Consider the following 13,584-nt stretch of genomic DNA (forward strand, 5'->3'; position numbering starts at 1 on the left):
CTGGTATAAAGGGAAAACGAAAGAAAGCTGTTGTTGATGATGTATGTAAAGAGTGAAATGAAATGCAGAAGCAGGAGCGAGCGCAGGAAATGACAATAGGTATGAGGTGTTTAGGAAGGATGCGGGTGGAGACAAGGAGGGAAAACATAGCGTGAGTCACTGCTCAGACATTGAAGTTTCTCTCTATCTCTTTCTCCTTTCCTGTCATGCCGAGGATCCCCCCCCTCCTTCACTCCTTCCACCTTCCAAAACTATTTCCCTTTGCTGATTTCTTTTTTAACCCCTCCCCATCCTTGGACTTGTGCTCTCCACTATATGTTGGTGCGTTCCCCGAGCAGACCGGTTTGCTCAGTTTTACAATAGCACCCAGGCTGGAAGGCTGGCAGACGCACAAAGGCTCTGCTTCTTTACAAGGGGCTGCAAAGAAACTGAAGGAGGGTATTGTTGAGACGCAGCGAGCCTCTGCATTACATCAGCCCTGACATGCATGCAAGAAATGTGTGCATTCCAAATGAGCATGCAGATGCACATATGCTGCACATATTACTTACCTAAATGTGTCCATGCAGACTGTTCACATCCATCTGCTTTGCCCTTTCCCTCACTGATGTTCTCTCACACATACGTACATGCTCGCAACAGAAACAATCAGTGAATGAGGCCTTAGAAAACTGGGTCAGCAAACCTATTTATGCAGCTCTGCATTGTTTGGAGTTTGTCGCGTGCCGTCACTTCCTTCCAAGAGTGCACATTTTTTCTTAATGATTAATAGGTTAAAGAAAGAGTTTTCCAGACTTCCCTTTGGAGAGTTGAGTGCACAGTTTGATTGGTGTGTTGCCTTTGTTTGTATGAGAAAACATGAGAGGCATTTCTTTGGTCTGCCAGTGGTTTTCAGTTTGTGCCTCTGGGGAGACATGTTTGATAAGGATGCCTTTAAGCCTTCACTTTTAAGCCAATGTGTGTGTGTGTGTGTGTGTGTGTGTGTGTGTGTGTGTGTGTGTGTGTGTGTGCAGGAAGAACACAGATAGCCTATCAAATGCTGTGCGTGTGCATGTCAGTGCGTCTGAGTTATCTGCTAAGCAAAGAGTCTTGCGACACAAAAAAGAGTTTGTCTGTCTTTGTGGATACAAACACAGCACCACTGTGAGCGCACACAGTTAGGACACAACATCCATTCTGCACTATGTTGCAGTAGAGAACAGAAAAAAACCTCTGCCACAAAGTGAGTCTGTTTTTCTTGAATGATCACGGTTGAAATAACCTCAAGTTGCCGATAGAGCCGCGACAAATTCTCTCTTTATAAAGCTAATGAAGGCAAATATGTGGTTTTGTGGTGAAACCAAAGGGAGCCACTGTATTTGATGTGGCTTCCTAAAATCACCGATCTGCACTTCACAGTGTATTGTATCACTGCTCTGCCTGAGGCAAGGTTCAGTGATACACCTCTTTTCTTTGAGTTGACAGGCTTGACAATGCCAGGCATGCAGGAGTTATGTTCTATACACAACTCTCGCAGTTTTTTCCACCTCTCTGATGCGCTCTTTCCTTTTTGTTCACTCCGTCAGATGATTTCAGGAGAAGGTCAGTGGGGAGGGACTTCAGAAATCAGACCTCTTGAAAAATGTCTTTTCATGAGATGAAAAGGACGAGAGAGAAGCTTTGGAGCCTGAGCCAACGGGATCGCCGAGAGGGCGTTATATTTCCAGACGCTTGATTAAAGGGCAGTTGCACAGCTGCTTGGTTGAGATGTGATGAATGCAGTGGCACCCCCAGAAAGTTCTCATAGGGTTGGCCAGTTGGGGCAACTGAAAACCATGGGGTGGCACATCAAAACCAAAAGCCATAACCTAATTTCTGGAATTCTCTTATGCTGCTGTAGCATATAGGCTAGCTGAAAACTATGCAAATAAAGACAGTTAAGGAACAGCATATCTATATACTTGTATTTCTTATTTTTCTTAGTGCTATCAATTATTTGATGTGTATAGACTAGTACATTACAGTCAACATTTTGAGTTTCACAAGTAGCCTGTTTTTAATGTGTTATGTAGCAATGCATATACACTCACTGGGAACTTTATAAGGTACACCTAGTTAGTACCAGGTTGGACTCCTTTTACCTTCAGAACTGCTTTAATTCTTGGTGGCATACATTCAACAAGGTGCTGGAAACATTCCTCAGAGATTTTGGTCCATATTGACATGATAGCATNAATTATCCCCCACACCATTACACCACCACCAGCAGCCTGAGCCGTAGATACAAGGCAGGATGGATCCATGCTTTCATGTTGTTTACACCAAATTCTGACCCTACCATCTGAATGTTGCAGCAGAAATCGAGACTCATCAGACCAGACAACATTTTTCCCAATCTTCTATTGTCCAGTTTTGGTGAGCCTGTGTGAACTGTAGCCTCAGAGGCTGAAGTTGACGATTGGACAGACGTCTGAGGGACTTAAAAAACTCTTTTCCTGACAAGCAGCCATTGAGGTTTTTTTTATTTCACTTCGTTTCTTTTGATCGTGCTGACCGGCATTTTGTTTTATTTTCTGTCATGTTACCCTTTGTACACTGTACTGATGCATTCTCTGTTATGTATATTCTTAAAAATAGTTCTCAGGGTGTGACAAGGAGAGGCTTCAGCGGGAGAGAACCGACCTGTGCCTGTGTTGTGAAAGGAGCTACACCAATCAATGCCTTAGATTGTCTACTTTCACAGGATATCACTACTGTTTAAGTGGGGCCATGGCCCTCTCCTGGGCCCCCTTGTGGTTGCCGCTGGATGAATGAATGTAAGTACAGCATGCGTTTCAGTTGTGTTTAGTGCAAAAGCTACCAGTACTTTTTAATCTATCACTATTTTTTTTAACAAACTATCACAGATTTGAATTATAACATTGTTTAGTGACTCTTGATCAACTGCGTGCCTCTGCCTCTCTGCAATAAGACCCATCACCTCATGCCCTCATCCACTGGAATCCTCCCCTTCAGTTTAGCCTGTGAATGAGGTATTATGCATATCCATGGCGACCACACTGCAAGACTCTCTGGAGTTTGCATAGAAATGAGAAGTAAGAATGAAAAGAGACGAGAGAGCAAGGACACACTCTCTCTTTTCTCTCTCTGCAGAGCGCCAGAAAGCACAAACATTCCCACGTGATGATGGAGGCTGCTCCCTCACTCCCTCCCTCCCTCATTGGGCGGACAATAGAGCGCTGGCGCACCTCCACGCGCACACACACATAGTGCAGCCTAAACTTGGTGAGGGAGCAGGTCCTCTTTCAGACTACTTTTTCCACCTTAAAGACGCGTTCAGGGACCAGCACTCTGAGGAATACAGTGTCTTATCGTGCTTTCTTTCACACAATGGAGGAGTGAAGAGTTTCTCTGTCTTCAAATGGGAATTAACATGCGCGCGTGAAACTTCGGCTCACTTTTCTCCTCAGTGACTGTCACACGCGCTTGGTTTGAAACATGCCGGAGAGGATAAGCATTTCGGACTTCGTGGTCCTCACAAACGAGGACTTGTCTTCGCCGGGGACTTCAAGTTTTCAGTCCAAAATGAGCGACTGTCGGAACACGGTTTCAACAGTGGAGGAGGTGAGAAAGGTGGAGCGGGAGACATGCACCTATTGTCTGTTGTTTACCTGTCCAGGTAGCATGTATGGCGGAATTAGGACTTTAAACTCACCTGTAGGCTAGCTAGCTTAGCCTACTTCTCTCAGGTGCCAGCTTCAGGGGTTTTACAGCACAGTTATCTCGTTAAAGTTTGTGTGAAGCTGTTTCCCGGTGAGCTCAGAGATAAATGTGGAGACTTTGCCCCAGGTGTTGACTGAACAGGCATTTCAGTCCAAAAGCTGCAATACTAATGGGATACCTTCAGCCAGGGGGCAGGTGCAGTGTGTTTTTATGAGCACATACAGCTGTGTGGTCAACATATACCTCTGAGGGTGACCTGGTGCACCCCTAACATCAATGGGACAAGATTCTGGTTCTGACCTGTGAGGTTTTTACACCATTTTCATACAATCTGAGACCCAATATAGATGCATAGCTGCATGGCAATGCTTATGAAGTTGTGTGTGTCTCCAGAAAAGGCTAGATGATAGCACTCATGGGGATCCAGTGCAGAAAAGTGAAGGTTACGTGAGGTAATGCAGCACACAGAGAGTTGACTTGGCCTTGTCTTCCACCTCAAGGGAGTCAGACTGAGATGGGACACAAATAGAGCCACACACAGAGCAGCAGACATGACACAAACAAGTGTGGCTCTTTGGACAGAGTCATGTTTTGTTCACACGTCTGTCCATGTGGCAAGCGTGTCTGTGAGGGCCAGTTTGTGCATTTTCTCTGTTTAAAGTGGTGCTTTGGCTCAAGGCCTGTTTGAGATCTGTGTGTGTGTGTGTGTGTGTGTGTGTGTGTGTGTGTGTGTGTGTGTGTGTGTTTGTTTGAAAGCTGTCCTCCCAGAGCTTCTCGGGCGAAGGAGGAAGCAGAGGGTGGCTGACGTGAACTTCGCCATAAAACAAATAATCCAAGAGTGCAAACAAGATCCTTCCTGGTCTGTCTTTCTCGTGACATAACACTGGTTCACTGTTCTGCTGTAACCTAAGGTGCATCTCACACCATGGTGTTGCTGTAACAGATTGAAAACTGATGATAAGTTCTCTAAAATTAGATAACCACCATGGAGAATGACGCAATACCGGTATTAAATAATGGAACCCAGTTGTCCAGTGTCTTCATGAAAGGTCTTCATTAAGACTTTCCTGGCTACAAACTGACTGCCGAGCAGAGGTGGAGACAGCAGAGTCCAGGGACCAGGGTTTATAAAGAGTTTTACACAGCTGTCTGATCTGTTTATCTTGGAATAATATCCTTATTTATGGCCATGACATGCTGGAAAATACATAGCTGGGATTGCTGCACAGGGGAGGGACATGTTGGAATCCTACACATGTGCACACAGACAGACAGACAGACGGACTCACACACAGATGTAAATGCAACAGTCCTTTTATAGATAGATCTATGGTTATTATGTTTAGTCTGCTCAGCAGGGACAAGCTTGATTAATGGCTGGGGTAATGTGTGGGCATGTGTGTGGTTTTACGACAGCAGGCGGGGAAACAGAGACACCATTTACTCTGACACACACTCGGCTGCTTGTTACTTATTACCCCTGATTAGAGGCGGCGATGAAAAGGAGAAAGACGGGAATAAGGGATGGTTTCATTTTCTATTGCTCTAGGCTGTAATTGGCTTTATGTCGTTTCCATAAATGTTTTTTCAGGAAGAGATGTAAAGTTTTCTCCCATGGCTAACATGTTTGAAATGAAATACTGTAGTTTTCCTGCAGCTAAGTGTGTCATCATGCCTGGTTAATGCGGTGAATAAGGATCAGGTATCAGTTAGTCACGCTCAGCTGACAGCAGTCGTGCACACGCCCTGACAGCAGGTGAACACAACCTTGTATACGGGCACAAAAAGGCTCTGTAAAAGACTGTCATTTCTCAACATAGGTGCATCTATGGGTGGAGATCGTTACTCTCTCCAGAAGGGATGTGTGTGTTGTTTGTTTGTCTGTCTCGACTGGCAGGTGGGTTGTCGGTCTGTTGGTGCATGTATGGTGTAAGCCCTGATTTATTTAACGTAACTCAACAAACACAACCTGTTTTATTAACTTGCACCAGCTTGTTTCCACTGTTTATCCGCCGTCTGCCAAGCAACTTAGAGGAAACTGCAGCAGCAGCAGCAGCAAGCAACTCCCATCTCCTGGCTCCACTAAATCACTTTCCCATTCATTGTCTGCAGGGTCGCATTACGCAGGCACCCACACCGCCTTTTAATTAGTGAACTAACACTTAGGGAGTGGACTTGACCGGGAAGGACTGGGGCATGTAAACAGCACCATCTAACAAGGCAGAGTCTCTGTTAAGTCAAGATTACTGGCTCATTAAAAGCTATTTCTAGTGGCACGTAGGTGGAGTGCCGCATGTCTAGCTCGGTAAAACAAGTGGCCTGTGTGAGCGGAATAAACAAGACGTAGTTTCAAACCTTTTTGGTTTGGAAGAGATGGATTGTCCCATTACAGTGAAGCTGACTGGCTGTTTGCGTATTGTCTGCGTTGTGTATCATGTGTGTCTCAGTGTGAGGAAGTGTTGCCTCAGCCTGGAAAGTGAAATAAACGCTCTGACATCACTCAGGGTTGTGCTGTACATGACAACGCAAGACAGACGACCGTCTTGTTGGCAAGTGCTGATTCACCTGTTCACCTTAGTCACGCACCGTGAGAAAACTAAGCATAACTAATCGCAGACACAGACATGCCTACTGTAAGCCTCAAGAACAGTAAAGCAAACACATGTCAGCATAATTGAGCACTAATTCTTGCATATATAAAAGATTGTAACCCCTAATCTGAACATTTAGGAGAGGCCTTGACATCTCTGGGTGTATTTGGAGGCCATTTGGGGCTAAGTTGCAAATCAGTGACCAGAAAATACTGTAGGGCAACTTTGGATTTACACGATTTTTGCATCAGTGCTTTTGCCTAAACTTACAGTCATTTACATAAGCCTAAAACAGCCATAGCTTCTGAGTTGAATGGATTTGCATTTTCAAGTGCAAACATCTTTACTTTACGTCATGATTTTTAATTCTCACACCTGTCTCTGTTTTTGATTTATTGCAGTCTCTGGAGATAGACCTAACAACTCTACAGAGGCTGAAGAAGACAATCAAAGCTATACACTCTTCTGGACTTGGTAAGTATCAGTGGGTCACATAATATAGTCTCATTCACACTAGTATTTGGAGAAAACAATCTCAACTCAAGGCTCACTTACTAGATTTTTCCATAACTTTCAACTGTTGTACATAGTCTCAATGGGGGATGGTGTTTGACTCGTTATGTTGGTTTAAAGTTTTGCATTATCACTCTTGACTTTGTAAATAGGGCTGGGTGATATGGAGAAAATCAGGTATTGTGTTATTTTTGTTCAGCTACCTCAATATTGATTTTGCGGCCATATTGTAGGGCTGACTATTAGTGCTCATTCATCCATTCATTCATTTTTCTGTAACTGCTTATTCTGTAGGGGGGTAGCAGGGCACTGGAGCCTATCCCAGCTGACATTGGGTGAGAGGCAGGTTACATCCTGGACAGGTCGCCAGACTATCACAGGGCTGACACATAGTGACAGACAACCATTCACACTCACATTCACACCTATGGGCAATTTAGAGTCACCAATTAACCTGCATGTCTTTGGACTGTGGGAGGAAGCCGGAGTACCCGGAGAAAACCCACACTGACATGGGGAGAACATGCAAACTCTGCACAGAAGGGGTCCCACCTGGGATCGAACTTGGAACCCTCTTGTTGTGAGACTACATCAACATACATACATTTTCGTTTTACAATTCATAACTGTTGCTGTGTTTACATCTAGTATATAAACTACTCAAGTTTTGGAGCCCCTATGGTCTATGGAGACCTTTGAAAATGCTGCGGAGCACATTTTTGCTTGAAAACATCGGGGTTGCGTTTTAATCTGGACAGGCGAAAACAGAGACTTTTGGAAATGACCCAGACACCCTTGTCACTTCCTGATTGGGTCCTATCAGTAACAGTGTGTCAAGCCAAAACATTATAGCTAGATCTACATAACTTTTAACTTCTCTTGTGTGAGTATTCTTTTCTCATTGCCATTGCGTCCTCCAGCTATGGATATTACTCCTGGAAGCATTGTAAAATGTCACCGTGTGTGGTTTGTAAGGACTCCCTATCTGTGTTTTCTGTTGCCTTGACTACCTTATACTCATGATGGTATCAATAACAGTTCCACTTTGTCGTACGTCCAAGCAAAGAAATCTCTGGTCTTACTTTTCGCGATCTTCATAGTATTGTCTTTCATAGTAACTAAGCAACTAGCCATAGAGTAGACAATCTGCTTCCTGTTTACATCAGCACACACATGCCCAGTGTACATAAATGCTCATGTGAGATGCGTTTTCAGGCGTGTTGGTATGAAACGGGGCTAAAAGGCTTGTGTGTACAGAGTGCGTTTTTTGTTTTAAGTTGTTATTTTAAAGGAACAGTGTGTAAGATTTAGGGGGATTTAGTGGCATCTAGCTGTGAGGATTGCAGATTGGGACCTGCTGAAACTTTCTCCTATGCTGTCCAGCTAGTCAGAGATGGACTGCTAGCCCAGCCCCTGCTAATGTGTGCTTACTTCTTATCTCTGATAACTTAAGTTTACCGACCGCTGAATTATCAGCAGAGGTCTCTTTTTTTTTCTCCAAAACACACTGACCCAGTGATTTAAACCAGTAAAAACACTTAATTAAGCATTTTCATGTTAAAAAAATCTGTGTTTTTTAGATGCTTTTGTCGCAGAGGGGCTGCTAACCATGGTGGCAGACATGATAACTAGAGCCAGTGTTTGGTTTGTCCGTTCTGCATTACTGTAGAAACATGGCGGTGTATCATGGCGATCTCCGTGGATGAGGACCTGCTCCTTATATAGAGATAAACCGTTCAGTTTATGGGTAATGAAAACACAGTTATTCTTATTTTTAGGTGATTATACACTAAAGGAAACATACATATTATATTGTGTTGAAACTACTGTTTACCAGGTCAAGAATGAACTTTCATCTTGTAATATTGTACAGAAGTTGTAGGGTGTTAATACTTTACAAACACAACTTTCGACCACTCACAAAGTCCATGAAGATCGATGTCTTTCCCCACAAATGAAGCGTGTAAACTCTAGCATCTAGTTTTTAAGTAAAGGTCAGCCTTTATTATGGCAGGATGAGCTGTTCAGCACATAGGGGAGCCTCCGCGTAACTCATTGTACAAGCCTGGCTGAGATGACATCATTAGGCTCATGTGGGCAGTGGTGTTTATGAGTGAGGCCCCTTGTTATGGGACCAGAGTGAGTGGGATGTTGGGTGATTGTGTTTATATCCACACAGAGTGTATGGTTTTGTGGTGGTTGTGTGTGTGTCTATGTCACAGCGAATGGTATGTGCGGTTTCGGCACAACGAGGTGCTACACAGTGACCTAACAGACCCAGTGTGTCACTAAGTGGATGTTTTCTGAGTGTGTATGTGTCACTGCAGGACGTCAGTATAACTTGCTATGGATCTATCTGAAGCGAGCATGCACAAGATGTGAGTGTTCACCTCAAAAATGCGCGGGAGAAACAGAGGAACTGCAAAACATATCCTGAAGTTGTTTTTCTGCACCCACTTACGAGCCTGCTTCCCATTTCGAGGCTTCAACTCATAGTTTTTAGTAAAAATGAGTCAGCGAGTAAGCGAGGCAGCTGCCCAGAATTAGGCAACCAGATACCGTCAGTAGCGATATTGTATATGCTCCATGATTACTCTTCTTACGTATTCACTCTTTATTTCTTCTGTATCTAAATAAAATCATATGGGTTACTTTCAGTAATGTGACCATGGGAGGGCCCCCTCCTTCTGTCATTATATTGTTGAACCCCGTAATCAGTCCTGATGTTAATCGACAGTCTGACTCACCACGCATACAGACACATGCGTACGCCCACTCCTCCCCCACGCTGGTCTGATGGTCCGTTACTGTGTCACACATGCAAAAACACACACATGGTGAGATGTTCTCTTCTTTCATTCTCCGTTCCCATAAACCGCTAAGTACCATTCTTTTGCCAAGACGCTGTGGCCTGCGAGTCTGTGTGTGTTCTGGCAGACTGGTGAAAGAGTTGAGTTGCTCGGCTGGTATCTGATAGTTAAAGGTCAGCTGTAAAATCATCCGCTCAGCTCCTCTGTGACTCAGCGGTTTGTTTTTTGATACATGCATGTATGTTGTTTGTTATAATACTCATGCAGCCATAGCAGCTCAGTACTCCCGTCTCCCCGTCCTGATTTTGTCTCCTCCGTCCTGCAGTGTGTCTGCATTCTTTCCTTAAATTTTTACAATTTTGCTGTCATGGAAATGTTTCGCTTTTGATTTTCAGCCAGTCAGTACAGACTGTCTCCCAGCAGCAGTCAGTTTACTGTTTTATAATTGTCTTGAGGTGGAAATTGGAGCAGAAGAGATTAACTTGCTGCACTCCCTCTGGTTATTTCTGCTTTGGACACTTCTGCAGATGTTCCTTTACTGCGTCCTTGAATTTTTAATTCACAACCATAAATAAATTATTTATTCTTTGCATTAATGTCTGGGACTCCCAAAGTCAGACTGTGAGCAGACATTTGGTTGTAATTATTCATCAGGTGCCCATCTTTGTTTATTGAAAATGATTGTTTCCATGTTTCCATGCTTGAATCGCAACTAGTGTTTATTTGACGTCCTTCTTCAAGCCTCACTTTGAAATAGCTGTAGGGTAAAACCTCATTCAGTGAAATGTAAACCAATGCGGTGCCAGTCGTAGCTCAGATTCTTTTCCATCAGCCTTTTTCCACATAAATTCAACAAACTGAGAGCCCGCAAAGGTCATGACCCCTGGGAAAGTGACCTATAAGCCCCAGAGAAACATGGTTCTCTATATGTTTGCCTGTCTCCAGTTCCAGGATGGCTGGAAACCAGTACTAATTTATCCCACATGCTTGTCTTGTTAAAATGCTCTCAGTGCAACAGGGCAAGCCAATCTGCCATCTCAAGATTTTCTGCACAAGTATCTCATGTCTGAGTCATCTCTTAACTGTCTATGACTATATACTCACTTTGTGTCTTGTTTTTCAGCCCATGTGGACAACAAGGAGCAGTACGTCGAGGTGCTGGAGAGCCTGGGGAATAGCCACCTGACCCAGGACAACAACGAAGTCTCCACAGGGTTCCTCAACTTGGCTGTGTTCACCAGAGAGGTCACGGCCCTCTTCAAAAATCTGGTGAGGAAAGATGAGAGGAGTGTGGACGACCAGGGGAAAGGAAAGTGGAGGCTTCCTTGAATTAGCTGCCTTTACTAGAAAGTTCAAACCACACACGCAACTGTGGTGTAAGGGAGGAGGGATGGAAATAAAGACAAGACTAAAAGAGGAAAGAGAAGCTGCTCCATTACATGGCTCCAAAATACTCAGACAAGAGTGAAGAGAGTGCATCAGCAAAATTTAGTCTGTTTATTCGAAACGGCAGCAGAATAAAAGAACCACAAGATATCAGATGTACGTGTGTGGTCATTATCGCAGAGTAAAAGGAGTGAATGCACACACATTATGTGCATGCATGGAGGAAAGGGCTTTTCAGCAGCTGCATGTTTGCGCCTCTCTCAAAACTTGTGGCCGTCCGGAACTCTCCCACTGATAGTTTCTATGGCGATGATAATTCATCCCAGACCTCCATGTCGGGGTCAACACACACCGTCTAATACACTCCTTCCAATGTGTCAATCAAGGCCTCACAGGGGAGAGGAGGTCTTACAGATGTGAACAGGAAGTGGGTTCAGAAGACTAACAGGAGGGTGATTTAAGGAGCTAAATCAACCCGAGTGTGTCACATAAAGAATTTTACTGCTGTAAAGATGGTCTTTTTTTTTTTTTATAAAACTAGGTTGTCTATGCTGTAGGACAATGCAAATACATTTGAAACTGGTTCTATTTGACTAGTGAACACAGAGGAAAATGGCTGGGGCATTTTCTTTAGCTCTAGAGGTAGAGAACTTAGCTGAAAACACATCGGCGCTGCCTCTAGCACACTGGACACGTTGCAATACAGCTCGTCAATGGACAACCACGCAAACTTACTGAACTTTACCGGAATATCTGTAATTCCTCCACCTCTGCATTAACTTGAAATCACGTGTGGATAGCCCCTTAATAAACTTGATTTCTCGCCTGAAGAGCCGATCTCCAGAGCTATGACTCGCCTGGCAATATCTTTTGGGCCATTGTCTTTATAGTGACAGGATTGTGAATCGTTTAGCTCGGGATATTTCTCAGCCTCAACAAGGAGCCTCTCCTCATCCATTCTTTGTCACACACGAGATACAGCAACAGCAACATAGTTCTCTTTGCGTCAATGGTGAGGAGAGGAGTCGAGCTGCCGTAGGAGAGCTGCTACGGGAGCTGATATGTACAAGCAGAGAGCGAGTGTGGGCAAAATGCATTTAATTCTGGGGGCAGCAAGGCTGGAAATAGGACAGTGGCGTGAAGTGCCGTGGGGTGGCGCGACCAAGAGTATCGACGGACATCTAGCCGCCACCGGTGTGGTGTATTTTTTGACACGTGGCGTTCGCTGGCAGTATGTTTTGGCCTTTACAACTACCAGAATGTACTGCACAGCACCAGACCAATAAACACTCCCGCATGTGGTTGACGTAGTAGGAGCTGGGTAGTTTTTCTAAAGAAAACAATATGACGGCCAGCTGATGACAAACAATCCTGAACTACAGGCTAACAGTAAGCTAAAATAGGTTTTTGAAAACATTTGGGTGAGAAATAGGTAATGCAGAAACAGAATCTTGGTTCATATTTGATCAGCGCTGCCTAGTTTTACTGTTTGATCTCAGTGTTTTCACCCTCTGTTTTTACAATACAGGAAACAGTATGGCTGCTTTTTGTTCACAAATTCTCATATTACAACCAAACAGTGCACTTAAATATGTTTCTGAAGACATTTTAGGTGAGAAATAGTTCATACAGTCACAGAATCTTGGTTTTTATTTGATCAGCACTTCATAGTTTTACAGTTTGAGGGAAAGAGGGCATCTCTTTCTCATGATCCACTTCTACATTCTGTGTATGTGGTGGCAGACATACGCAAATGCGGAAGTGCAATTTGTAGTTCGAGGAACAGCCCTAGAGCCAGGGAAAATCCACTGGATGATGAAATGTGTCCTTGAGTCGAGAGATGAGCAGAGAGATCTGGGCTCTGGTAAAATGGAGGGAAGTTTACCACAGTTCATTTACACATACTACCCACGTTGTTATGATACAAAGCTGGTTGAAAATGAGCAAAATATCCCTTTAATTCACATATGTGTGACTGAGTGCTTGTCCCAGCAGTGTCCCAGTCTTCATACAGTGTTGACCAGTGTCACTGGCACATGTGTTGACACTTTGGGAGTAGTTATTTCCCTGTGTCAGAACACCGTGTATTATCTATTAGTTACCTCAGCTTTTGGATGCCAACCAAAACAATCTTACCAGTATCCAGGCCTCTGTGTCAATATATGAAGGTCAGCTCTGCAGTCAGCTCGCGGAAGTGGTTGGATGTTATTTATGTTAAGAGCAGGGTGCAGCTAATCCACCAGGATCCATGGAAAGGCCGCAGTGACAAGAGACTCTGTAAGTTTCGACAGTGGTCAACTTGAGACTTGTGAACAGGAGATGATGGATTATGTTTGTAGCCGTGCTGCATGCCTAAGTAAAGATGTGAGGTATTTCCATGGGGACCTTTGTGGTGATTATTTATTACTGTAAAGTGCGACCTGGCGGGGTCATGCTGGTTGTTTTGTGAATCATTCTCCCCAGATCCCCGGCTCAGTTCATTTCCATCCAAACCTTAATTAGTCTCATTTCCCTTTTGCTCTGCACAAACAGTCATGAAAGTCATTGCGTCATGCTCCCCCTCGGATGAAAAAACTTGTAAT

The 13,584-nt window shown here is 44.1% G+C and overlaps 1 protein-coding gene across 1 annotated transcript in view; it reads left to right on the plus strand.

Annotated features, from left to right (window-relative positions):
- The first annotated feature begins 3,231 nt into the window (after positions 1-3,231).
- LOC126400482 (arf-GAP with SH3 domain, ANK repeat and PH domain-containing protein 3-like) overlaps positions 3,232-13,584 on the plus strand; it is a 32,830-nt gene continuing 22,477 nt past the window's right edge. The window contains exons 1-3 of the mRNA XM_050061201.1: positions 3,232-3,603; positions 6,695-6,767; positions 10,740-10,885. Of these exons, the coding sequence (XP_049917158.1) occupies positions 3,478-3,603; positions 6,695-6,767; positions 10,740-10,885 (345 nt within the window). The 5' untranslated portion in view covers positions 3,232-3,477. The remainder of the gene's footprint in view (positions 3,604-6,694; positions 6,768-10,739; positions 10,886-13,584) is intronic.

Source organism: Epinephelus moara, chromosome 14 (genome assembly GCF_006386435.1).
Source record: "Epinephelus moara isolate mb chromosome 14, YSFRI_EMoa_1.0, whole genome shotgun sequence".
Classification (NCBI taxonomy): domain Eukaryota; kingdom Metazoa; phylum Chordata; class Actinopteri; order Perciformes; family Serranidae; genus Epinephelus; species Epinephelus moara.